The sequence below is a fragment of the Pelodiscus sinensis genome, chromosome 16 (genome assembly GCF_049634645.1).
Source record: "Pelodiscus sinensis isolate JC-2024 chromosome 16, ASM4963464v1, whole genome shotgun sequence".
In the NCBI taxonomy this organism is placed as follows: Eukaryota; Metazoa; Chordata; order Testudines; family Trionychidae; genus Pelodiscus; species Pelodiscus sinensis.
The window spans coordinates 941,470-966,618 of record NC_134726.1 but is presented as its reverse complement, the minus strand read 5'-3'; the positions used below and the strand labels follow the sequence as shown (position 1 = coordinate 966,618).

Here is a 25,149-nt window from a genome sequence, read left to right as displayed (position 1 = left end):
GGTGTATCCACATCCATTCTGTGTGCTCTGAGCACTGCAAATCACCTGCGAGCCTGGATGAATCGCTTGACCAAAGCCATCTTGCTTTGTAAAAGTGCCAGTTTGCTCTCCTGCTCTACTGGGCTTCTCATCTTTGCCTTTGACAGGCACTTGTATGCCTCAGTCAGGGCTCCCTGTGCTTTTTCATAGTTCTGGTACTCGTCGATCTCCACCTATTGAAAAAAGACAAATAAGATTTGTGTCCTGTTGCCAGCGTTCACCAACCCAACTCCTCGAAGAATGGACAGGACATACCTGAGCACAGGCATCATAAAAGCCAGCTAAGAGGTCGAGGGCCTTTCCTTTGGTATAGAAGCTAATGATGTTCTTCATAATCTCTGGGTCCTTTCGCCAGTCCAGTGACTGTAGGTAGTTGGCTGCCATGATATAAATCTCCCTCTGTCTGGAGACACCAGCAAAGAACACTATTTTCTCAGTGTCTCCAGACTTCAACAATGCTCTCATTGCCTGCAGACAGGTGGGAAGAAGTATTACTGTTAGCAACACAGAAACATGAGGAAGCAAGCAACGAGGCAGTGCTGGGTAGGCAATCCTGGATCCCCTGTCTGCAAACTAAGGCACAATTCCACTGCTGCTGCCGAAACACTCCCACAGCAGAATCCACGGGCTGAAGCCAGTCATCTGAGCACTTCTGTCCTGACCTGGGAGGGAAAGTAGGGAGCTCCCATGCTGACAGCAAACCCTGTGGAAGAGGGATCCCAGGCAACTTGGGGGAGGGGAGAAACAGCAGCAAATATTTAGCAAGAGTATTTTTGCCTTAAACCAACTCACGGCATCGCCTTTGCACTTGCTTTGGGGCTCCAAGGGGTTCAGATGTTAATACTGCAGCTTCGCCCCACCTGTGTAGACTCACCTTCAGCTTGTTTCCTGCTTGAGTGTATTTTTTGGTTGCCATGTGGTAGTTGCCTTGCCGCATGCAGCAGTCGGCAATCTGTTCCAGCAGCTCTTTTCTAGCCTCTTCGGAGAGCACCTCTGAGTCCTTGGAGACAGTCATCTTCTCAGCCATCTCCTCTGTGATGGTTAGGTTCTGGTTCAGGCAATGCTGCAGGGCTTCGTGGTACTGGTGAAGGAGGAGAGAACCATGGAGTGCTGCTGCCTGAAGGACCCCAGCCACACGTAGCTTGCTAGGAGCGGAGTCTCTACGCATGCTACAACTTTTGAGCTTTTGTCCAACCGTGTGAATGGTGCAGCTGAACCAAGTGACAGGACTCAGCCCAGCTGTGCTGCAGAATCTTAACTCCCACGCTGGCCCTGAGCCAAGCCCCGCAGTTGAAGATCCTGAGCTTTGAGGGGACTAACCCTGAATGTGGCTCCAGACAGGGCTGGGCCAAAACCTGCATCCAGGAATTCTGAGGAATTCAAAATCCAGATAAGAATTCTGCAGCTGGGGCTTCGCTGCAGTGTGGTGAGGGTACAGGGTGCAACCCAGCTCCCTCTGAGCTCGGCACTGCTACGGTCCCATGCTGCTGAATTCTCAGGAACAAGGCAAAGGCTTTACCTTTTTGGCTGCTAGCAGCAATTCCACGGCCTTCTCGTGCTGGGCGTGTTCCATGAAGAAGTCAGAGCAGCGTGCCAGCAGGGCCGGGTCTGACTTCTCATCCAGGTCCTCGGCAATCAGCTGCAGGGCCCCAAATTGCTGTGTGGCAAAAGCCAGTTCTAGTGCTTTGGAAAAGTGTCCTGCCTGCAAAACCAGGAACAGCCCTTAAGATTTTCCCTCTCCTGTACAGGCTCTATGTAGGGTCCCAGGCAAGAAGCTATTAGGAAAGAGTCATCAGGTTTCTGCAGCAGAGACCTGGCAGAATCAGCAGCTGCTAAGCCTCCATCCTTCTCTGTATGAAGTGTCCATTGGTTACGAAGGCCAGTGGACCTAAGCCGACGTGCACGTACTAAGCCCTTCCCAGGTACCGCAACCTTACATGCCTGCCATTCTGCTGCAGTGCTACTGGAGCACAAATGCAGGAAGTGGGGACTCACTAGCAGGTCAGAGACTGACAGGTTTCTCTCTATTCTGCCTCTAGTACAGCTCTGTGCAGAACTTGTCTTCGCAGCTCTGGCAGGCATAGAGGAAAGAAAACTGCACAGCTGAGTAGCAACCCTTATTAACTGATAAATAAAAAGCACTGATTGGCAGTGCTGGGAGTCCGACTATTTGTAGGAAAAGTGGGCTGATTTAGTGGCATTGGAAAAATGTGGCAGGAAGGCACAAGTCCAAAGAAGAGTTAAGTGCGGTAACAGCGGTTTCACCCGGCACGTCATCAGCCACAAATCTCTATAAAGCAAAACTTCTGAGCTTGAAATGTTAGGTAGAGAGTCCAGTTGGTTTGGGGCTGGCAGGCTTCCCTATCTGGCTCTGTGTGGCTCCCCTGAAGCAGGGACATGTGTCTGCTGCTCCCAAGCAGAAGAACAGTCACGGGATCTCTGTGCAGTATCCCCGCCTTGCCTGGAGCACTGGCTCTGCCGCTCCCATTGGCCAGGATCCATGGCCAATGGGAGCTGCAGGAGCAGTGCCTGTGGGCAAAGGCTGTGCACAGTCACCCAGCCATGCCTCCACGAAGGAGCAGCAGGGACATATCTCCACTTCTGGGGAGCCTCCTGAGCTGAGCCAGTGCCTCCAAAACCCTCCCATGCCCAGCTCTCCAGTCCCCCCGCTCCCCGGAGCATGCATCCCCAGCCAGAACGCTCACCTCCTCCCACGCCTAGTCTAGATGACTCTTAGCAGGATTATTTGATGCACCAACCCCCCATGGCCCCCCACCAAGGTTTCCCCTAAGATGCGTGGGGCGCGGCCCTGCAGCTGCTGAATGAGCCCTGCCCAGCCAGGGGCTCAGAGCTCTGCACACGGAGCTGCCTGGCTAGGGGAGGGGCTCTTCTCCCACAGCAGCAGCTCCAGAGGCCAGAGCAGCGAGCATCTCCCAGCCAGTGGGGACACAGCCCTTCCCTACTGACTGCTGGTTGCTCGCTCACTTTTCCCTAATTAACATAAAGGTACCCGTAGATTGTAGAAGTCGTTCTTGAGCTCTCCACACTGAGACGCCTCAGCTGGAGGGCGGCCTCCAGATCTCGGCTCCACAGGGCAGGAAAGAAGTGGACAATTTGGAACATTCACAGCCACAAAAATGATGCAAGATGCAATGGGGTTAAATTGCAGCCAGGGAGGTCTGGGTTGGACCTACCCGTCCGAGAGGCTAAGCACTGGGCTAAACTGCCTAGGGAAGCTGTGGAAGCTCCATCACTAGCTGTTTCACAAGAGGCTGCACACCTGTCAGTCAGGGATGGGCTCGTTATGATGTGTCCAGTTCTGCCTTGATTACAGGGAACTGGCCTAGCTGGCCGCTTCACATTCCTTTCCATCTACACGTCTATGTGATGGGCACTGGCCAGGGGGCCCAGGACGGGATTAGCAAGGGGTGCTGTTCATCAGGACAGTGACCAGGCAGAATGGATGCAGCTCATTGGGTACCCACGGGTTTCCATTGAAAGCTTTATATTTTGCTGAATCAGTTACCTTGTGGTACAACATGACTGCTCTGTCCATTTGTTCCCCCTTCTCTTCATAATAGCAGGCTGCCTCTATCATGTCTTCTGGGGAACTCAGCAGAGCCAGGTTCATCAGCTGGTCATCCAGACTGTTCTCCTACTCAAAAGTAAAGAGCCAGCTTTACGCAAACACTCTTCTCTGTACTCACGTCCCACACAGCAGGCTCCATAGTGCAGCAACCACCTCCCTGTGGTTTTATACTGCCGCCCATGCCCACCATCCATATCAAAGCTAAAGGAACAGCAAAGGCCTAGTGAACTGCATGGACTGGCTGCTCCTCCCTTTCGTGGGGCCACAGCCCTCTTGGGGCAGGACTTCTGCTTTGTGTGTTGTGGATCTGTTTATTTCAGGAGAGGTGTTGGGGGGATACGTGGGCTCAAAAGGGGCATCAGTATGTGATGTTGCATTAGAGACCCCTTTCCCAGGCATTGCCTGATGTACATGACCCGAGAGGTGCCCTTGGTGGTGAGCCCGTGGCATTCGTACCTTACACAAGCGGATGGCGTTGTTAAATGCCTGGGCCCTAGTGTAGAAGTGCACGGCCTGCTTGATTTCATCCTGGCTCTCGTACTGGCGAGCCAGGTGATAGGATGCTGCCCAGTTTCCTGTTTCGTTGGCTATTTCAGCAGCCTGCAAAGAAAGCCACACTTCACAGTCACACTCGATTCAACATAAGCACATGGATCTGGGCGCAGTAGGAAACAGGCTTCCTTACCTTCTGGATGTTGCCCTGAAAGCAGTAAATACGAACAAGGGAGAAATAATCCTGCGCTAACTCATAGTATCTGAGTGCAGATTCCATATCTGACTGGCTCTCCAGATACTGTGCCCACCACTTCCACAAGCTCCTAGAAAAGAAACCAAATAAATGAGGATGCTGCTGATTAATCATTGGCACACACTCCCAGGGAACGGGTGGGTTGTCTGTCTCTTGCAGTCTTCAAAGCAAGACTGGTTGCTATTCTGGAAGATGCGCTTTAATCAAACAAGTCATGGCGCTCAGTACAGGGCAAACTGGATGAAAGTCTCTGGCCTGTGTTACTCAGCTCTTTCCATCACAGCACCAGCAGCACTAGCGCTTCAACATGTATATGCGGTCCCTTCTAATGAACCAGATTCATAACCAAAGCAGGCAAATGAATACAATTCCAGCACTGCAGGGTACAATGAATTAGCAAAAATGTTCCCTACTCGCATGTTTCTTTATTGAAGTAACCTGGAAAATCTGAACACTTGGCAGGAAAGAGTTGAACCAGCAATCTCAAACCCGAAACTCCCACTCCTTCACACACTTCAGGGAAGGAAGGATGTAACAAGGCACTAACTTATCCTTCATCTTGTTGACATAGGTCTCCAAGGCTTGTAAATCTTCAGAGAACATCCTGGGCACCTCAAACCGATGTGTATCCGATCTCTCATAGCTGTGTGGGGGAAAGGGCACATTAGATGGCTATCTGTGCTCAACTCCTACATGAATCAGCTTTATTTTAGTTCTTTAGTCTCTACAATTAATACCAGTCATAGTTCTTTGTCCTTATAGAGTGCTTTTCATCAACTGCAGGAACAGTGCTGACCCCTAAGTGCCAACAGGTAGCACCCCGCCAAATTCACAGCCGTGAAAAATCCATCCTGGACTGCGAAAGCTGCTCTTTTGTGTGCTTTTATGCTGCACTATACAGATTTCACAGGCAAAACCAGCATTTCTCAGATTCGGGGTCCTGACCCAAAAGGGAGTTGCAGGGGGTAGCACTTTTGCTCTGCTGTCAGAGCTGGGGCGTCAGAAAGGAGCTGCTGTTATCTGGGCACCCATCTCTGAAGGCCATACCATCCTTACTTCTGCGCTGCTGTTAGTGGCTGACCAGAGCTGGGCTCCCGGCTAGCAGCTGCTGTTCTCCAGCTGCCCACTTCTGAATGCAGCGCTGTCACAAGCAGCAGTGCAGAAGAGAGGGAGTACTGCAGCCTTCCTTGCAATGCTCTCCCACAATTCCTTTTTGTCTCAGGTCCCCTACAATTACAGCACCAGAACACTGCACATATAAAGAGCTGAAATCATGAAATGTACTATTTTAAAAAATCGTCTGACTGTAAAAGTGACCAAAATGAACTGTGAATTTGGTACGGTCCTGCCAATACGCCAAGGAAAAACACAGGACAAGGTGCTGCTCTGATAAGACCAAGGTGTGGAAATCATTGAGCTAACAAGGGTACAGAAAAAAGTGTTTATTTGGGCCAAAGAGCTAACATACACATTGAAGCCTTCAAAACAAGCCAGCTGCCAGAAGTCTGAAGTGCTACAGAAGGGCAATAAAGTGCTTATGGCCAAGGCCACAAACACCTAGCACAGCTGTAGCAGAAATGCGTGGGAGGCTGTGCCAGAGGGTATTCAATACAGAGCTTGTCTCCTCACCTCAGCCACAAGTCTTCATATTGCTGCTCATCTCCAGCGCAATTTCTCCCTCTACCTCCCAGTTGGAAGGTTGCTCCTTTAACTGTACTAACCCACCTATCTGCAAATCGCTCCTCTCCTTCTTTCCATTAACTGACTCCCGCCCTCTGCTCCCATCTCACCCACAAAACCCTGTTTTACTCCAGAGTGACCGACGTCGTAAGGGCGTCATGCATAAACTAAATATGTTCTAAAAAAACCCAACTCCCCCGCCAACTTTCCCAGCATCTTAGCAATCACTGAAGAGAATTCTGGGAGCCATGTAAGCATCAGGTTCACAACACGTGAGCCACAATTAATTCCCGAGGTTTCAGGTGGGTCAAGAATTCTCTAACAACAGAGCTGATGTGTACAACAGTGTGCAAAGGGGAAGGCTAGTACCGTGGTAAAAAACAGGGAGACAGAAAATCCAAGTTCTATTCATGACTCCACTACTTTCCATGTGACCTTGGGCAAGTAACTGACCCTCTGCTTCTCTTTTCCAATTGCCAGGTTTGTTTCAATAATGCTTTGAGATAGGCAGATGGAAGAGGGCAGAAAAGGAGAAAGTGATTATCTATTAGTAGCAAGCACCCCTCAGACATCCCTGCCCAAATGGCGTCTGCTGTCCCCAGGGGTGTGCTGAAGCTCTGGATTCAGCGTGTCTAGGAAGCTGCTTACTAGCTGAGCGCCAGACTGCGCTCTGCAGTGGCCTCCAGGTGTTTGGCATAGTTGTAGTATGTGGTGCGGAGGTGAACCCGGTCATGCGTCTCAGCTACTTCCATGGCTTTTTGCCACTGGTCAGAAGCCTGGTAGAACTTGTTCAGGAGGTCATAGCGCTTGCAGTTCTTATACAGCCGCTCTGCATCTTCCTGCAAGAGTCAACAAACAACAGTGAATAATTACTGGGCTTTGAGAAGCACATTGCAGGGACTAAATCTAAGCAGTAATGCATGGTAGGTAGTGGACTTCTGAGCAATTAGTTACTCCAGACTAAGGATTGCACTGCATAATGCAAAGGGTTAAGACAGAAGGATTTTAACCTCCTAAATATATGTTGCTTGGAATAAAAGCATTGTGACTGAGAAACTGGATGTTTACAGGAAATTAAGGAACAGCACATAGACCCCAGCATTTACTGTGATATTAACCAGCAGCAGGAGAGACATAAGTAGCTAACGGTCATAAAATTCTGGTTGTGAAGCAACACTAAGCCATTTGATACAGGAGGTTATCAAATGGCTCACAGTGCGGCTACTTGCTGGCATAGCCCAGGGTGACTATTTGGCCCAGGTAAGGCACTTGGGGCAGCTTTGCCAAGTGTAGCTGTTTTCTCACCAACAAGGACACAGCACTTGGAGAACCCCGACACTCCGCAGAAGACAGTCTTAGACCATTACTAATGGATCATCCCACGGACTTCATGTAGAGCGAGAGCCTTAGGGTTTGGCCCAGGGTGTCACAAGCAAAGAAAACATTTAAAGCTGCTATTTTTAATCTTTGAGATGGACTCCCACTATGGCAAGTCTTTTCCTGCCCCACACAATTGCTTTCCAGCAGAGCTCGGTGTACAGTGGTGGGGACACATTGTGGCAAGACAGAAGGAACAACTTCTATCTCCTAGGGCTCATCTAGACTATGCTAGAGTGTGGAAACAGGATATGTAAATTCCATGGGAATTTGCATCTCTTCTGATCTCACTTTTGAAAGCAGAGCGTTCAAAAGTGAAAGTAGTTTAGATGCGGCTTTTTCGGTGAATCCCCTTCCCCCCAGGTCAAAAAGCTGCTCTTCCTCAAAAAATGAGGTTTACACGGCTTTTCGACAAGGGGGGGGATTCGCCATAAAAGCCACAGCTAAACTACTTTCACTTTCGAAAGCTCCGCTTACAAAAGTGAGATCAGAAAAAGATTTGCAAATTCCCACAGAATTGGCATATCCTCTTTCGACACTCTAGTGTAGTCTAGATGAGCCCCTACTGATTCCCATTTATTTTCAGAGAAGAATAGACCCTAGAGATGGCAGAGGCCTGTTAGGTCCTATTCTAGACCCGCTCCTTGCTGATGTAGGATTGTTTCTCTAAGAACATTTGCCAGTGTTTTCCCACCCCCAGACTAATGTTCAACAAAGTGGCTTTCCCCCCCCTTCCACAGAGCTTAATAAATCTCACAGTCAGGAAGCTTTTTTCCAAATATCCAGTCTGTATTTTCCTAGTTCTATGCTTTCATATCAACTCTTCCACCTTATTTGGTCTTCATACCCTTCAAATATTTGTAGGTTATTAGCACATTCTGCTGTTCAGCACATTCTACATATATTTAGTTCTTGCCTCTTCTACATGAATCCATTTCAGGATCCTAACAGTCTGAGTTGCTTTTCTCTGAACTTCCTCCTATTCGTTCACATTTTTCGAGTAATGAGATATTTACATTTGGAAGCAATACTCCAGGTGCTGGTGCACTACAGGACTGTCTCTAGACTGGCAAGTTTTTCTGCAAAATCAGCTGCTTTTGCGGAAAAACTTGCCAGCTGTCTACACTGGCCGCTTGAATTTCCTCAAGAATACTGACGAGCTCATGTAAGAAATCAGTGCTTCTTGCGGAAATACTATGCTGCTCCCGTTCGGGCAAAAGTCCTTTTGCGCAAAAGGGCCAGTGTAGACAGCTCAGATTTGTTTCGCGCAAAAAAGTCCCGATCACGAAAATGGCGATCGGGGCTTTTTTGCGCAAAAGCGCGTCTAGATTGGCACGGGCGCTTTTCCACAAAAAGTGCTTTTGCGGAAAAGCGTCCATGCCAATCTAGACGCTCTTTTCCGCAATGCTTTTAACGGAAAACTTTTCCGTTAAAAGCATTTGAGGAAAATCATGCCAGTCTAGACGTAGCCCAGGTGTTTAGACAGACCATGACATCAAAGCTCCACAATGGGGTGCCTCTAAAAACCGCACCCCAAATCATGTCAGGTTTTGTTACTTGTGTCCCACTGCAATTTTGTATTTAATTTGTGGTTGCTGGACTCCATCAGCTATGCTGCTTTCCAGCTTTCTACTCCCCGCTGAGTGTGGCTTCTCCTAGATATATTAACGTTAGGGGTATAAAACATCATTTAAAATGTAACCATATAACTGCTAGTGGTTACACACTGTGGGCTCTGCAGTATAAAGCTTATAAAAGCCTGCAGCAAAGCCTCCCCAGGAGCAGGCCTGGCATCCCCTGCCGGCCCCGTTCCTGGGGAGCCCGTGTTTAACCTCAACGGGGGACAGCCCAGGCCCACCCCACTGGAGCAGCCCAGGGCCAGATTAAGACCTCTAGAGGTCCTAAGCACTGAAAAGATTATGGTGCCCCCACCATATGTAATTCAAAATGAAAACAATACTATACCCTAAGCACATGCTTAGTCTGCCCATTGGGTAATCCAGCCCTGGAGCAGCCCCATGCCCAAGGCGGGTGGGGGGCTACTCTAACTCCTACTGGTTAACCAGAACTGGGAAGCCTTACCTGTTAAGAGTGAGGCTTACCAGTTAACTGGTTAACCGATTAACCATTTACATCCCTAATTAGCTTGTATTTTTTCTAAGCTATCTCTTCTTTTCATTTTCTACCCATGTTTTAAACTTCTCGGACCATTTATTATTTCTGCACCCTGACTGGCCCTCAATTTAGTATCGTCTGTGAATTTTATTAAAACTTTAGTCCTTGTAGCGATCATTAATGGAGACATTAAATAAGCTAACCTGGTACTAGTATGTGGCTGCTTATCATTACCCTCACTTTACAGTTCTCTGGATGGTTTTTAGTCCACATGACAACATGAATCTTAAAGCCACATTAGGTCCCAATTTTGCTGGAGTTTTTAAAATATAAAACCCAGTTACTTACCTCAGAACTGTTGTTCTTCAAGATGTGGTGTTCATGTCCATTCGAGTTAGGTGTGCATGCACCGTGTGCATGGATTCTGGAGCTTTTTCCCTTAGCAGTATCCGTAGGGCCAGCCAGGGAGCCCCCTGGAGTGGCACCGGTATATCGGCACATATATACCCCTGCTGGCCCTCCACCTCCTCAGTTCCTTCTTGTTGGAGTCATACGACGGGTGGAAGTTGGAATGGACACGAGCATCTCAAAGAACAACAGTTACGAGGTAAGTAACGATTTTCTGAGTGCTTGCTCATGTCCATTCCAATTAGGTGACTCCCTAGCAGTACCCTAGGAGGTGGGGTCAGAGCCTAACGTTACCTACATTGCAACTGACTGTAGCACAGCCCTCGCAACAGGCACATCTGCCCTGGCCTGCTGAGTAACTGTGTAGTGCTCAGAGGAGAGACGTATGGAGGAACACATGGTCACCCTACATATGTGAAGGATAGGCACCTGTGCTAGGTACACTGTGGACATGGCCTGTGCCCTTGTAGAGCGCTCTGTCTACCCGCTGTCACAGCGCTCCTTAATGCAGGCGATACTCTAGGAGGATAGGCACTGGGCCGAAACGGGTGAGCCCTTAATCCTCTTGGCTACTGAAATAGAGTTGTGGAGATTTACTGAACTCTCTCGTCCTCTCTATACAGAACACTACAGCCCTTCTAACATCCAGAGCCTGTTCCTTAGGTGAGGCATGAGGCTTTGGGAAGAAAACTGGCAAGCAGGTATCTTGTGACATATGAAAATCAGCGACCACCTTAGGGAGGAAAGCCAGATGGGGACACAGTCTGAGACCCTCCTTGCTGAGGTGATCGCGATCAAAAATGCCACCTTCCATGACAGGTGTCTCAAAGAGCAGGTGGCCAGTGGCTCAAAGGGTGCCTTCATGAGACCCATCAGGACTAGATTAAGATCCCAGGGTGGCACCGGGGGGCATATATAGGGAAACCGCTTGTCCACCCCTTTCATGAAGCATTTTACCATTGTATTGGCGAACATGGACCTGTGACTTCCCCAGGGTGAAAGGCTGCAATCGCTGCTAAATGCACCTTCAGGGAGGATGTAGCGAGGCCCTGGTGTCTAAGGTGTAGTAGATAACCCAAGATAAGGGGGATTGTGGGACTCATCGGGTCTATCCCCCCTTTGCTCTGTCCACAAGGCAAAACCCCTCCACTTGGCTTCATACAGCGCCCTGGTAGAATGTTTTCTAGTCTCTAGCAGCACCTTCTGAACCTCCTGTGAGCTAACCCCGTCAACCACACAGGTTCCATGCTGCTAGGTGGAGGGCTGCCAGATTCATGTGGCACAGCCTCCCTTCTCCCAAATCCTGGGTGATCAAGTCTGGGACTAACGGCAGCATCACCAGGTCTTCCACCACCAAATCTAACAGTGTGATGAACCAGTGTTGGCAAGGCCACGCCAGCACCATCATGATGACGGCTGCCCCGAATCGCCTGATCCTGATGAGGGCCTCATGAATTAGTGGGAAGGGGGGAAATGCATACAGTTGCTCCCAGAGCCACTGGATATGTAATGCATCCCCTTGAGTCCCAAGACCCTGGCCCATGAATAATCAGTAACTCTGGCATTGGACATTCCTTCAGGTGGCAAACAGGTCCAGACGGGGCTAACCTCACCTCTGGAAGACATCCCCCTGGAAGACCGACTGAGCTTGTCCAGCAGAACATTGCTGGACCCCGGAAGGTAGGTTGCTTCTAGGTGGATATTCTGGGTGATGCACAACTCTCTAGGGCTTTCTTGCAAAGGGGAGAGGAATGAGCTCCACCCTGTTTGGTTGTTTGTTGATATAATACACAGTAAAAGAACAAGAACATCTACAATTGATTCATCGATTTTCAGAAGGCATTTGACAGTATAGATCAGAAAGTGACTTGGGCCATTTTAGAGTCATACGGAGTGGAGAGCAGGCTGATACGGTTGTTGAAGGATATCAGTGATAACGCGGAGGCAGCGGTAAGAACGTGCGAAGAGTTGGGAAGTTGGTTTAGAACGAGTAGAGGTACGAGACAAGGAGATCAGATATTGCCAAGTATCTTCATCACGCACCTAGACAGAGCGATGGATAAGATCAAGGAAGAGGTAGAAGGGATATCAGTACACGGGATGAGAATTAACGACTTGAGGTTCACAGATGATATAGTTATCATCGAGGAAGATGAAGAGAAGCTACCGAGAATGGTACAGGTGGTAAATGATAAAGGGAAACAGTATGGACTGATTATGAATATCGATAAAACAAAAACAATGGTATTTGGAGATAAGGAAATAGGAAGGAAGATCAGTGTAGATGGGACCAAACTAGAGAATGTAGAGAAGTTTGCGTATTTGGGGAGCAACATGACGTATGATCTAGACTGTAAGAAGGAAATAGCGACTAGAACAGTGAAAGCAAGAGCGAGTTTGAAGGCGATAGATAAGATCTGGAAAAGTAAAGGGATTAGCTTAGGAATGAAGCTGAGCGTCTTGAAAACGTGTGTATTTAGCAGCATGTTATATGGATGTGAGTCATGGGTGATAACGAAAGATTTGAAGAGAAGGATATTGGCATTCGAGAGGAGTTGTTATAGAAAGATACTGAGAATAGGATGGATGCAGAAGGTTACCAACGAGGAATTATATAGGAAGATACAGCCAAAAGAGAACTTACTGCAGAAGGTTATACAATGGAAGTTACAGCTATTCGGGCATATCTGCAGAATGAATGACAAGCGAAAAATTAAGAGCCTGGTATTCAGCATAATGGATCATGCGAATAGGTGAGGCAGACCTCACAGAGAATGGGTAGATGATATAGTAGATTGGTGTTGTCTGTCAGCACCGTCTCTACTCTGTTCTCCAGTTGGAGAAGGAAGGCCTGGCGCACCAACCTGACTGCCCTGAGCTCTTTGACCTTTATGTGAAAGGAACTCTCCTGGGGGACCACATACCTTGAGTCCTGAGGGTCCCCATATGGGCTCCCCCATCCATAAACAGCTGCACCGATGGGCTCTGTTTGACAAACGGGACCCCTGCACAGCCTATCTCCTCCTGCTGCCACCAGTCTAGCGAATGGCAATGTGACCACCACACCCAGTGGTGTTCATGGCAGGTTGTAGACACTCAACAACCACTTCTGCAGGGGTCGGAGTTTCAGTCTGGCGTAACTCACCACATAGGTGCAAGCCGCCATTTGACCCAGCAGTTTCATACATGTTCTTGCACTGGTTATAGGGGACCACTGGAGGTCTGCGATCACTGCACTCATGGTCAAGAACCTTACTCTGGGCAGAGACACCCCTGTCGACAGTAGAGTCCAGGCGAGCCCCCACAAACTCTATTACACTTGTGTGGGGTCGAGCGGGAGCTTTCTCTTTATTTATGAGGAGTCCTAGATAAGAGAACAACCTCCTGGTCAGTGCAATGTGGCTTAATACTTGCTCTCGGGATGACCCTCTTATCAGCCAATCGTCCAGGTAAGGAAAGACCTGGACCTCAGGACAGCTGCTACCATGGCCATGCATTTGGTAAAGACCCTCAGGGCTGTAGCAAGGCCAAATGATAGGACCGTAAACTGGAAGTGATCCTGACCTACTGTAAACCTGAGAAACTTTCTGTGGGTGGGGACCACTGAAATATGAAAATATACGCCCTTCAAGTCAAGGGCAGAATACCAGTCTCCTTTCTGCAGGGAAGGAATAATAGAGGCTAGGGTGACCATCCTGAACTTTGTCTTCTTTACAAACGAGTTCAGGTCCCTTAGGTCCAAAATAGGGCATATTCCCCCCTTTGCCTTGGGGATAAGGAAGTAGCAGGAATAGAAACCCCTTCCTTTGAATTCTTCACGAATGAGCTCGACCGCCCCCCACGGTCACTGGAGGTTCCAGCTGGTCTGCCTCAGACATAAGCACCATGGGCCTAGGGCCCTCCCCTATGACAGGAGGTCTAGTAAGATCTTTGTCCCCTGAATGGCTCGCCTCCAACCAGGGGATGGGGGGCCTTGTGGAGAGGGGTCACTGAAGGGGCCTCTCCTGATGCGATGACCCCAACATCAACAATGTGGGAGGTGGATCTTGGGCTTGATGGTAGGCCCATGGGGTCCAAAATGGCCACTGAGATGTGGCTGCCACTGGGGTGGCCAAGTGTGAGTATCCAAAGGGCTCCAGTGCCAGGACCTGTGTTCAGAACGGGAGTGGTGCCGGGACCTCGACCTATATGAAGATCTTCTCCCTGAGCATACTGATTCAGCTTCTGATTCTGATGAATAATCAGAGGCTGACCACGGTAGAGCCGTTGACGTGTGCTCCCGCTGGTGGTGAGCCATGGCTGCCGGTTTCCCCCGTGCACTGGGACCTGTGCCCGTGGAGGCATCAATGGCACTGGGCAGGCCTCTCAATGCAGTCCACGGGAGCATGGGTGTTGGCCATCTCACAGCTTCTGGTACCGGTGCAGGCAGCGCTTTTTTGTTAAAAAAAAATAAAATAAAATAAAATAAATAAAAGGTGCCAGTACTCCAAGGGAAAAGTTGTTGAGCAAAAGGAAAAAAACAAAACAAAACGGGGTGGGGCCAGCATTGCCCTTTTAAGACACTCGCCCCTTTAAGACACGCGGCCCAGCTGACTGTTGGGCATTTGCATACAGAGGTGCCGGTACGTTCCAGTCTTTCCAAGTAAGCTCTGACCGCAGGTGCTGGTACAATGTTCCGGGCAGTACCGTCACAAAGAAAGCAGTGCGGGCAGGTATTGGTACCAGTGTTGGAGCCGCCCACTGACTTGATGCCAGCCTCGGTGCCAGCTCAAATGGACTCAGAGCTGCTTGCAGAGGCTGCATGTTAGGAAGCCCTTCAGTGCGTGCTGGAGATGGAGGTCTGGGCACCTGCTGTGCCGAGCCCTCAGCCTGCGGGGAGGTTAGCTCAATGAGCTCCCGTGCTGCATTGAAAGTCTCCGGGGTTGACGGATGGTGGAGTTCCTTGAAAGTCCCTGCCGGTACCGGACTTTCTCCCCACAAAGGGCTGTGCCATTGCCTTGGTGATACCGGGACATCCCGGAGCACCTTTGAGGCTGAGTGCCCCTCCTTAGAGCACACCTTGTGGCCATGCCTCTCCGGGGACCTTCCCCTGGCATCCTTAGCTCTCCTCAGTGCTGGGGACTGTGACCAGTGCCTCAAAGAGGCGGTCTGGTGCCTGGCTGGTGCAAGGTGGACTCCATGAAAATAAATTTGAGTCTAGAGTCTCTCTCACGCTTAGTCCTCGGTTTGAAACTCTTGCAAATGTTACAGTTTTCTGTCGGGTGGGCCTCTCCGAGACACTTCAAGCAAGAGTCATGCAGATCCCCACAGGGCATAGGTTTCAAGCACTTCACTCAGGGCTTGAATCCCTGCAGCCCTGGTATCCCCTCCCCAGCCAGGAAGAGGTCCCCTTATCTACAAAACTATTTACACAAACTACTAAACAACTATTGAAAAAACCACTCAAGAGATAAGACAACTATATACAGTACTAGGGGTAAGGACTATCAGTCTTAGCACTCCAGCTACCATCGGGGTGGTAAGGAGGAACTGAGGGCAGGTAGGGCCAGTGGGGGTATATATGCGCCGATAGGGTGCCAGGTGTCCAGTAGTGACCCGGACAGTCCGGTATTTTTACCTCCTGTCTAGTAAAAAAAATTCAGAAAATACCGGACACCTAAAATGTCCAGTATTTTCTGATTTTTTTCCCCTGCCAGGAGGTGAAAATACCGGACACCTGGCAACCCTATGACACATTCAGCAACTGGGCTCATTTGATGAAGTGGTTTTTACCCACAAAAGCTGACACCCAAATAAACAGATTAGTCGTTAAGGTGCCACAGATCTCATTGTTTTTGAAAATTTACTTTTCTCCAAGATTTTTGCACCATTCCCAGAGTTTGCAAAAATACATCAGTGTTACACCAAGTTCCTTAGTCACACCGCCTTCACGCGCGAGGATGCGTGCGCATCTTACTCAGACTGCTGAGTCTGGACTTTGCTTATTACTAGAAAATAGGCCAGATACCACAAGAAGTCCTACCAGCATGCCCAGCTGAATCGCCAACATGGCTACTCTGGCTTCCACCTCTGGTTCTTGTTCCGCCTCCCTTACTGCCTTAGCTCCTCTTGCATGACCCATGTTTCCAAGGCAAACTTTAGCAACATCCAGCCTCTGCGTCTTCACACACATACGGGCCATATTCTCCCAGACTGTCTCACTACAAGAAACAAAAAGGCAAAGGGGATTTGTTAGCATGAAGAACCTCCCCGAGCGACAGAAACAGATGTGGGACTGGCTGGGGAAAAGCTTTCTCCAGAGTGAGTCAGGCAGAGAATTTGAAAGTGGCAGTGAGGGGGAAGAAGAAGTTACTCACCTTGTGCAGTAACGATGGTTCTTCGAGGTGCATGTCCTCGTGGGTGCTCCACTGTGGGTGTCAGGCTCATCCCGGCACCACAGATCGGAGATCTTTTAGCCGTTGTCTGCCGGACCGCGCATGAGCGGCAGCCATCTTGCAGCTTTTCGCTCCCGCCAGTTCCTCCTGATTGTCGAGGCCTGAAAGACACAATCACAGACTCCGAAGAGGGGAGGAGGGCGGGTCGTGGAGCACTCACGGGGACACACATGTTGTAGAACCATCGTTACTGCACAAGGTGAGTAACTTCTTTTTCTTTGGGCAGTGTCCCCATGGGTGCTCCACTGTGGGTGATTCCACGGCAGTAGCCAGAATAAGGCAGTGTGTGCAGAGCTGGTGCATTGCCACTGAAGAAAGGACTGCAGTGGCTACTGCCATGTCAGACATGATGATCTTTGGTAGCACGTAATGGTTTGCAAAGGTAAGACCACTCGGCAAATATCCTTGATGGAAACTCCTTTGAGAAAGGCTGTTGAGGACGCCACTGCTCTGGTAGAGTGGGCTCTAATGGTATGTGGCAACACGATGTTTCTTAATTCATAGCATCTTACAGTACAGAATACTATTATTTTTGATATTCGCTGTGCTGAAAGTGGGAGACCTTTGGAGCGGTCAGCTAGAGAGATTAGCAGGTGTTGGGACTTGCACAGATTGCAAGGTCTCTCGATATAAAATGCCAAAGCCCTGTGGATGTCGAGGGAGTGAAGTCTTGCGTGACGTTTGGAGGAGTGTGGTTTTGGATAAAACATGGGCAGGATAATGGGTTCGTTTACATGGAAACTGGAATTAATCTTGGGTAAAAACGATGGCTGGGGTCATAGGATGACTCCCTATTCTGTAAAAATGGTATAGGGAGGTGAAGCCGAAAGGGCTGCCAGTTCTCCTACCCTGCGTGCTGAGGTGATTGCTAAGAGGAACACCACCTTCATGGTGAGGGTGCTGAAGTCACATGTGCCCAAATGTTCGAACGGTGATTGCATCAGAGTGTCTAGGACCAATTCTAGTTTCCACGGGTCTGGAGGTTGCTTGTGCTCAGGAAAGAGGTTGGTCAGCCCTTTGATTAATCTTCTCATAGTGGGATGTGAGAAGACCGTATAGCCATCAATTGGCTGGTGGAAAGCTGTGATAGCTGCCAAATGTACTTTGAGAGATGACAAAGAGAGTCCGAGGTTTTTGAGGTGCAAAATATATTCCAAAATGGATATATAAGGGTGTTTCATTAGGGTCCAGGTCCGTGTGTGAGCACCATTCATGGAACCTTCTCCATTTCTGAAGGTAAGTATTATGAGTTGAAGCTTTTCTACTTTGTAAGAGAATATGTTTAACAGCTTTGGAATAGCTCATTTCTTTTCATTGGAACCAGTTACGAGCCACGCGGACAGAGCGAGGTGATCCGGTTGTGGATGAAGCAGTTGCCTGTGATCCTGTGTCAGTAGATCGAGGCGACTGGGAAGATGGTACAGAGGATGAGGAGACATGCGGAACAGGTAAGGGAACCAAGTCTGGTGCGGCCAGAATGGTGCTATTAGAATTAGTCTTGCTCTGTCCATAGCCACCTTCTCTAGGACCTTGGGAATTAGGGGAATGGGAGGGAATGCGTATAGAAGCTGTTGACTCCAGTTGTATAGGAAAGCATCCCCCTTTGATGCCCGCTCTGGAGCAATAATGAACGCACTTCATTATAGTGTGGCAAAGAGGTCTACCGCTGGTTGACCCCAGCAGGAGAATATACTCTGTAGAACCTCAGGGTGTAGTTCCCATTCGTGCTGTTGGGCAAAGTGCCTGCTGAGCGTGTCCGCTGTAGTGTTATCTTCTCCAGGGAGATATGCCGCCATCAGTAACACACTGTGTCGGTTACACCAGTTCCACAAGCGTACAACTTCCTTGCACAGGGAACGGGACTGGGCTCCTCCCTGCCTGTTTATGTAATAGACTGTTGTTCTGTTGTCTGTGAGTATTCGCACTCCCTGGTCGTGGATCCAGGGAAGAAAGTGGTTGCAGGCATTGTATACAGCTCGTATTTCAAGTAGATTTATGTAGTAGAGAGATTCTTGGGCTGACCAACAACCTTGAACTTGTTTGTCCTGCATATGGGCCCTCCAGATGAGTAGGGATGCATCCGTTGTAATCTGGATGGTTGGCTGGGGTCGGTGGAACGGTATACCTGCCCACATGTTGTGGGGAATGGTCCACTACTTCAGGGATTGCTTGACTGTGCTTGGTATGGTAACCATTCTGTGTACGTCGTGTCTGTGAGGTGCGTATATTGTAGATATCCAGTGCTGAAGGCATTGGAAATGTAGTCATGCGTTTGCTACGACATATGTTGTCACTGCCATGTGTCCCATAAGCTGTAGGCAGGTAAGTATGGAAACTGTGGGACTGGTAGTAAGAATCTGTACAAGATCCTGGATAGTGTGAAATCTGGAGCTGGGTAGGTAGGCATGTGCCGTAACAGAGTCGAGACAAGCACCTATAAACTCTATGGATTGATGTGGTATGAGGGATGACTTCAGGGCATTGATGATAAGGCCCAAGGTGTCGAAGAGAGTTCTTGTTGAGTTGACAGCACTTAACACTTCATCGAACGAATGAGTTCTGAGGAGGCAGTCGTCCAGATAGGGAAAAATGATGATCCCTAGTCGACGTAGGAAGGCCACTACCACCGCCAGTGTTTTGGAAAAAACTCTGGAGGCTGACGAAAGGCCGAAGGTATCGCCTGTGGGCCAGATGAACTGTCACATGTAAATAGGCGTCCTGTAAATCAAGGGAAGCAAACCAGTCTTGTTGCTCAAGTGCTGGTATGATGGTTGTTACGGTCACCATCTTGAAACGTTGCTTGCGTAGGCATTGGTTGAGATGGCGAAGGTCTAGTATGGGCCTCCAACCCCCAGATTTTTTCTGTGTTAGAAAATAGTCGGAGTAGAACCCTCTCCCTTCAAAGGGTTTTGGTACCCTCTCTACTGCTCCAATATCGAGTGAGTTACCTCCTGTTTGAAGAGGAGTTCGTGAGATGGGTCCCTGAAGAGGGACGGGAGGGGAGGGGTGGTTGGGGGGAGATACGTAAAAGGGATTATATAGCCTAATGTTATTAGCTGCATGACCCATTGGTCTGTTGTTATTGCCGCCCAATGTTGTTGAAAGGGCCTTAAGCAGTGGTGGAAAAGCGCAGTATTGGCATTTGGAGCAGGTGATATTTGAATGGTTTGCAATCCCTCGATCCACGCGTCAAACTTGCTGATTAGTTGTCGGTTGGTTTGTTGGGCTGGTGGATTTTAGTGGTCGTCTCTGAGGCTGTTGTCTGGGCCACTGGTGTTCATATTGTTGTGGTTGCGGTGCTGTGTACAAGAAGGGCCTTTGTCTCTGATAAGGCATGTATCTTCTTCGTCGGTATGGGGGCGTATACATGCCTAAGGTCCTGAGAGTCATGCATGAATCTTTGCCCGAGTGAAGCACTTGATCTGTTTTGTCTGCAAAGAGGGCTTGCCTGTCAAAGGGCAAGTCCTCGACTTTTGATTGGAGTTCCTTTGGCACTGCCGCCATATGAAGCCATGAGGCCCTGCGCTTTACAACGGATGTAGCTGTCGTCCGTGTTGCTGCATCTGCTGTGTCCAGTGCAATGTGAAGTGCTGAACGGGAGGCAGTGTATCCCTCCTGGATGATTGCTTTGAGCACTTGATGCTTAGTCTCTAGGAGGTGTTCGAGTAGAGGAGCTAATTTCACATAGTTGTCAAAATTATGATTTGCTAATAAGGCCGCATAGTTGGCCATTCGGCGTGTTAGCGTGGCAGAGGAATACACCTTTCTGCCTAAGAGATCTAGGCCATTACTGTCCTTATCTCTGGTGGTGGTTTTATATTGGGGTGCTTAGGCCCTCTGTTGTGCTGTGTCGACGACCAGGGAGTTAGGCTGAGGATGGTTATATAAAAATTCCATCCCCTTGGCTGGCACAAAATACTTTTTGTTGGCCCTTTTATTGGTCGGAGGCATTGTGGCAGGAGTTTGCCATTTATCATTGGCTATCTCGAGTATCGTCTCATCCAGTGGGAGAATGACCTTGGATGAATGGGAGGGATGTAAATTTCTCAGCAGATGATGTTGTTTCTGCTGAACCTCTGCCAACTGTACGTTTTGGCTGTTGGTAATGTGCTTGAATAGCTCTTGGAAATCCTTCAGATCATCTGAAGGTGAAGCCTCTCCAGTGAAGATGGCATCATCAGATAAAGAAGACGCTATGTCTGTAGGGGTTCTGTGGTGCGATCCCTCTGTGTCTGAAGTATGCGCTATCTCCTCAGTAGATTGCTGGACTGTGATTGCCTGATCACCTGTTGGGGTAGGTGGTCTGGTTATAGCTAAGGTGGGAGATCTGCTCCTGTCGCGGACCGTGACTGAAGGAGCAAGTGAAGGTGAGGTGCGCGTTGAATAGGAGTATTGCTCTTGGTAACTATGATGTCTATGCCAATGGTCATTGTAGTAAGGTTGGTGGTATCTATGTGTATGGTCATCCCTGTATCTAGAGCTCCTGGAGTATGAGGGAGATCTAGGGGATCTAGATCTGCCTCATGAGCAGGTTGGAGAAGGTGAGCGATAATGGTAATGGTATCTCGGTCGAGGAGATACTGGGTGGAAATCCCCTGGATGTGTGATGAGGTGGAGATGGAGAAAGGGGTTCGGGAGAAAAGATCCCCTCTTCTGGACTTGGTGCCCTTCTTCTGCCAGTGGAAGGGGGAGAATGGCGCATGGAAGGCGTGGGTGGTGTAGCGCTAGGGGCTGTTATTCAACACGAGTATGGGGGCGTCGGAGAATGATGCGCCGATGCAGATGGTCCCAGTGCTGCGTGCGTCGGCACCGATGGCCCCAGTGCCGTGTGCGTCCGTGCCGATAGTGCTAGTTCCGTGCACGTCAGTGCAAATTGGCTCGGTGCTGATGGGATTGGTGCTGAGGTATGTGGTGCGGACTGCTCCAATATGGCCCCTGGTGCCGGCATGGTTGGCATACTCGGTGCCAGTAGGCTGGAGGCTGATGAGGGAGCAGGTACTGATGGTGCCAGTGCCGCGGTGGGTGCTGGCGTCGGTGCTGACTTTGGTCTTTGGTCTTGGGTGCTGGACTTTGGTGCTGACTTTTGGACTTTGGCTGGGCTTGGTGCGGATGTACTGCGCACCGTTTTTTCCTTATGAGGTCTGCGGGTTACCATCGTTCTGGAGGTGCCCAGCTCATCTCCCATGTTCACTCTAAGCGCTGGTAGGGAGGGAGACAGTGACCGGCTTTTCTCAGTATGCGTCGCCTCCAGAGAAGGTCGATGAGCCATTGTCGGGAGAGACGGCGGTTGGGTTGAAGATTCCGCCTGCAGCTGAAGAGCTTTATCGAATAGAAGCATCTTGCGCTACATTTCCCGGTCGCACCGTGCCCTGGCTGTCAGCTTTGAGCAATGTGGGCACTTTTGGGGAATGTGTCCCTCCCCGAGGCATCTGATACATGACGAGTGCCCGTCCGACGCGGGCACTGATTTTCGACATGTCAGGCATTTTTTAAAGCTTGGTGATCCCGGCATGTTGAAGAAATTTTTTTTTAAACGTGCTAACTGAACTATGAACCATAAAGTACTAAACTACTATAACAACTAACTATATACAATTTTCTCCTCTCTCAATTCCTGACAGGATTAACATGAGAGGGAGCTGTTTCTCCGTCTGCGCCCGAAGACGGTTAGGGTTAGGCACTGGCGGGAGCCGGACAACACGGCAAGAAACGACACAAAAAGCTGCAAGATGGCCACCGCGTATGTGGAAGACAACGGCTAAAAGATCTCCCATCTGCAGTGCCAGGACGAGCCCGACACCCACAGTGGAGCACCCACGGGGACACTGCCCAAAGAAGAAGCAGCTGTTACAACTTTGCACTTACCATGCAGAGGCAAACAGATGTGCGACAAGAGGAGCTTGTGCACATTTGCTCTTTGGGGACTTCAGAGAAACAAAACGGGTTGTGACACAGAGCTTCCTGGAAGCTGAGTGCTTGAGCAGCCGCCCAGGAGAGAATCAGGTGCCACCCAGCTGATTAGTGGAGTGCCCACAGAACCCACAGTTGGCAGCAGGTGTTTCTATTGGTGGGGCACATCTACACACACATTGGTGCACAGAACAAAATGTATTCTGCCCGTGGATGGAAAAACTGAGCGGGAATCCAAAGTGGCACTGGAAATGATTTCTGGAGTGGGGGTGCTGAGCTGCATCCCTGCTTACCTCTGTCCACGCGCCTCACTGCCCCAAAGAGCTGGGGCTGGCAGCCAGGACCCCAGGCCTGAGACCCTGCACGTGGGGCTGGAGACCGAGCAGGACCTGGTCACTGTGCATGAAAACAACAGCCAATTGGGACTCGGGGTGGGCTGATGGTGGGAGTCTGAGGAACTGAATGTAGCTCTAGTGCTGAACCCTTTGCACTGGGAATGCCCAGTTCAAGCCAACAGTCATATCGATCAGCTAAATGCAATAGCCAGGGGTGCATAGGAAATACCTGGCTGACTATTGGGTCTTAACTGACACTCAGCCAGAGATCCCAAAGATGCCCTGACAGTTAGCGCTAGAATCTTTTGATCCCATAGTGCTCACGGAGAGAATTCCCCATCGCTAACACACTGATCTGAAATGCGCTGTCAGCACTCTGAAATCTCAGACCTATGGGAATGACAGTTCTCGCCAGATGCTATTCTCACATTCAGCACTGAAATTTAGGGATAGACAGCAGGACACAAATATTTCATTGTGGAGCTCAGATTACACATAAGGCTATTTAAAACAAAACCCCAAACTAACAGAAATCCCAGAGGCAAAACTGACTGTTGTCAGTCTGTGCAGCACCTAGTACAGTAGGGCCTGGTCCCAAGCAATACACCTAGGTCCTACAGCAAAACTCTAAATATATCTGTGGAGGGGCACCCTGGAGAGGCCAGAGCTATTGAAGCTCAAGGATAATGCTGGCCCAAGAACAAGTGGATACAAACGGGCCATGAACACATTCAGGATGGAAATTAGAAGAAGGGGTTTAACCATCAGAAGGGTGAGATTCTAGAACAGCTTCCCAAGAAGAGTCGGGGAGGCAAACAATTTACTAGCTTTAAGAGAGAGCTGGACAAACTTCTGAGTCCAGCTGAAGGTCAGGGTTGGTTGTGATGGCGGGGACAAGTCCTTTCTTTATATTTCAGTTTTATGCTCCTAAAGCTCAACATTCAGGACTTCAGCTGGTCATGTACAGAGGTCAGAAAAAGATTCCCATCCCCCCTAGTGTATTCTGTTTTTTTCAAATCATCTTCTTCCTCTGAAGGTCAGCAATGACCACTGTTGGAGATGAGTGGTCCGCTCTCTGAGGTGGAATACGTATTCTCTCTCACGCTTAGCTGGCTGCTTCTTGCGCACATGCTCAGAGTCAAACTGACCATCATCTGTGGGGTCAAGAAGTAATTTTCCCATAGGTCAGACTGGTGGTGACTTGCAGTTTTTTAGCTTTCCTCTGCAGCCTGGTGTACAGGCCATTTGCGGGATTATCTGGAGGCCCTCAGGCTAAGGATGTGAGCAACTAGTCGATGAATCAACTATCTGATAAACAAAGTCTTATCGGATAGTCGACATACTAGTCAACTAGTCGCTTCCCCTCCCTCTTGCAGCCTCTATCAGAAAGAGGCAGCAAGGAGAGAGGGGCAGAAAAGGAAGTGCTTCTAAGCGGCAGCACCCAGGCTCCACGCAGAGCTGCCGCTTTGAAACTCCATGTGCAGCCCAGGCAGCTGGCCCAGGCTGCTTATGGCATTTCAAAGTGGTAGTGCCGCGTGCAGCCTGGGGTCTGCTGCTTTGAAACGCCGTGTGCAGCCTGGGGCCAGCTGGGGACTGGACTCCCAGCTGGTCCCAGGTTATATGCAGCGTTTTAAAGCAGCAGCGCCATGTGAAGCCCTGGGTTAGCTGGGGATTCTGAGTCCCCATGTAGCGTTCCCACTTTGAAAGACTGCGGGGGAGCACGGGACCAGCAGGGAACTGCTTGAGTTCCCCGCTGGCCCCATGCTTCCCCCAGCACTTTTGCCTTTGAAGTCAGAGGCAGAGGCTTATCAGCTACTCAAATAATCGATGCAAACTGCATCAACTATTCGATTAGCCAGTTAATCTAAATGTAACATCCCTACCTCAGGTACTGGCACCAAACAGTCCAGTCTCCTGCAGACTGTTATACTTTAGTCTCATTTGGTTCTAGAGTTTAATGTGTGAGACAGGATGGAAGTTCAGACTAGATGATCGGGGGGGCTCTCTCTGGCCATAAACTCCATAACTAATTAACAAAAGTAACAACTTAAAGTAAAAGTCAATTTCAAACAGACGAATTAAATGCATCAGCAAGTCCTGCCCTTGAATCTCCGTCTTCTTTGCACGTTTTGTGGTTTCACAATCACATTCTTCTATTTTTATAACAATGTTTTTCTCTTTCCTGTTGCTGAGGGAGACACACACACAAATGGGGAAACTGACTAAACAGGAAACAGCAAAAACCAGACTAGATACAATCTACCCTCACACACACAGTGGAAAACACTGAAAGAGAACCCACAGAAAAACGTTTTCCCCCTAATCTTGCCAATAGGAAGACTGTTACAAGTAATGCACAAAAGGTACAAAATTTCCATGCTGACGTCCTATTAAATATCTGAGATACCTTTTGAGAAAACTAAACAGAAAAAATCAAAATTAATAAGTCACAAGCAAATTTCTGATTATTGAGAGGTTTGGTTCAGTTAAAGTGATAAAATGTTTGTTTAGATG

The 25,149-nt window shown here is 49.2% G+C and overlaps 1 protein-coding gene across 6 annotated transcripts in view; it reads right to left on the bottom strand.

Annotated features, from left to right (window-relative positions):
• Positions 1-25,149, bottom strand: part of IFT140 (intraflagellar transport 140) — a 213,456-nt gene that overhangs the window by 2,787 nt on the left and 185,520 nt on the right. For all 6 annotated transcript variants that reach the window (XM_075898985.1, XM_075898987.1, XM_075898988.1 and 3 more), the window contains 10 exons: positions 15,979-16,156; positions 6,705-6,895; positions 4,924-5,019; positions 4,314-4,446; positions 4,085-4,228; positions 3,566-3,694; positions 1,559-1,741; positions 914-1,120; positions 295-507; positions 46-212 (listed from right to left, as the gene is read on the bottom strand). In XM_075898985.1, coding sequence (XP_075755100.1) covers positions 46-212; positions 295-507; positions 914-1,120; positions 1,559-1,741; positions 3,566-3,694; positions 4,085-4,228; positions 4,314-4,446; positions 4,924-5,019; positions 6,705-6,895; positions 15,979-16,156 — 1,641 coding nt within the window. The remainder of the gene's footprint in view (positions 1-45; positions 213-294; positions 508-913; positions 1,121-1,558; positions 1,742-3,565; positions 3,695-4,084; positions 4,229-4,313; positions 4,447-4,923; positions 5,020-6,704; positions 6,896-15,978; positions 16,157-25,149) is intronic.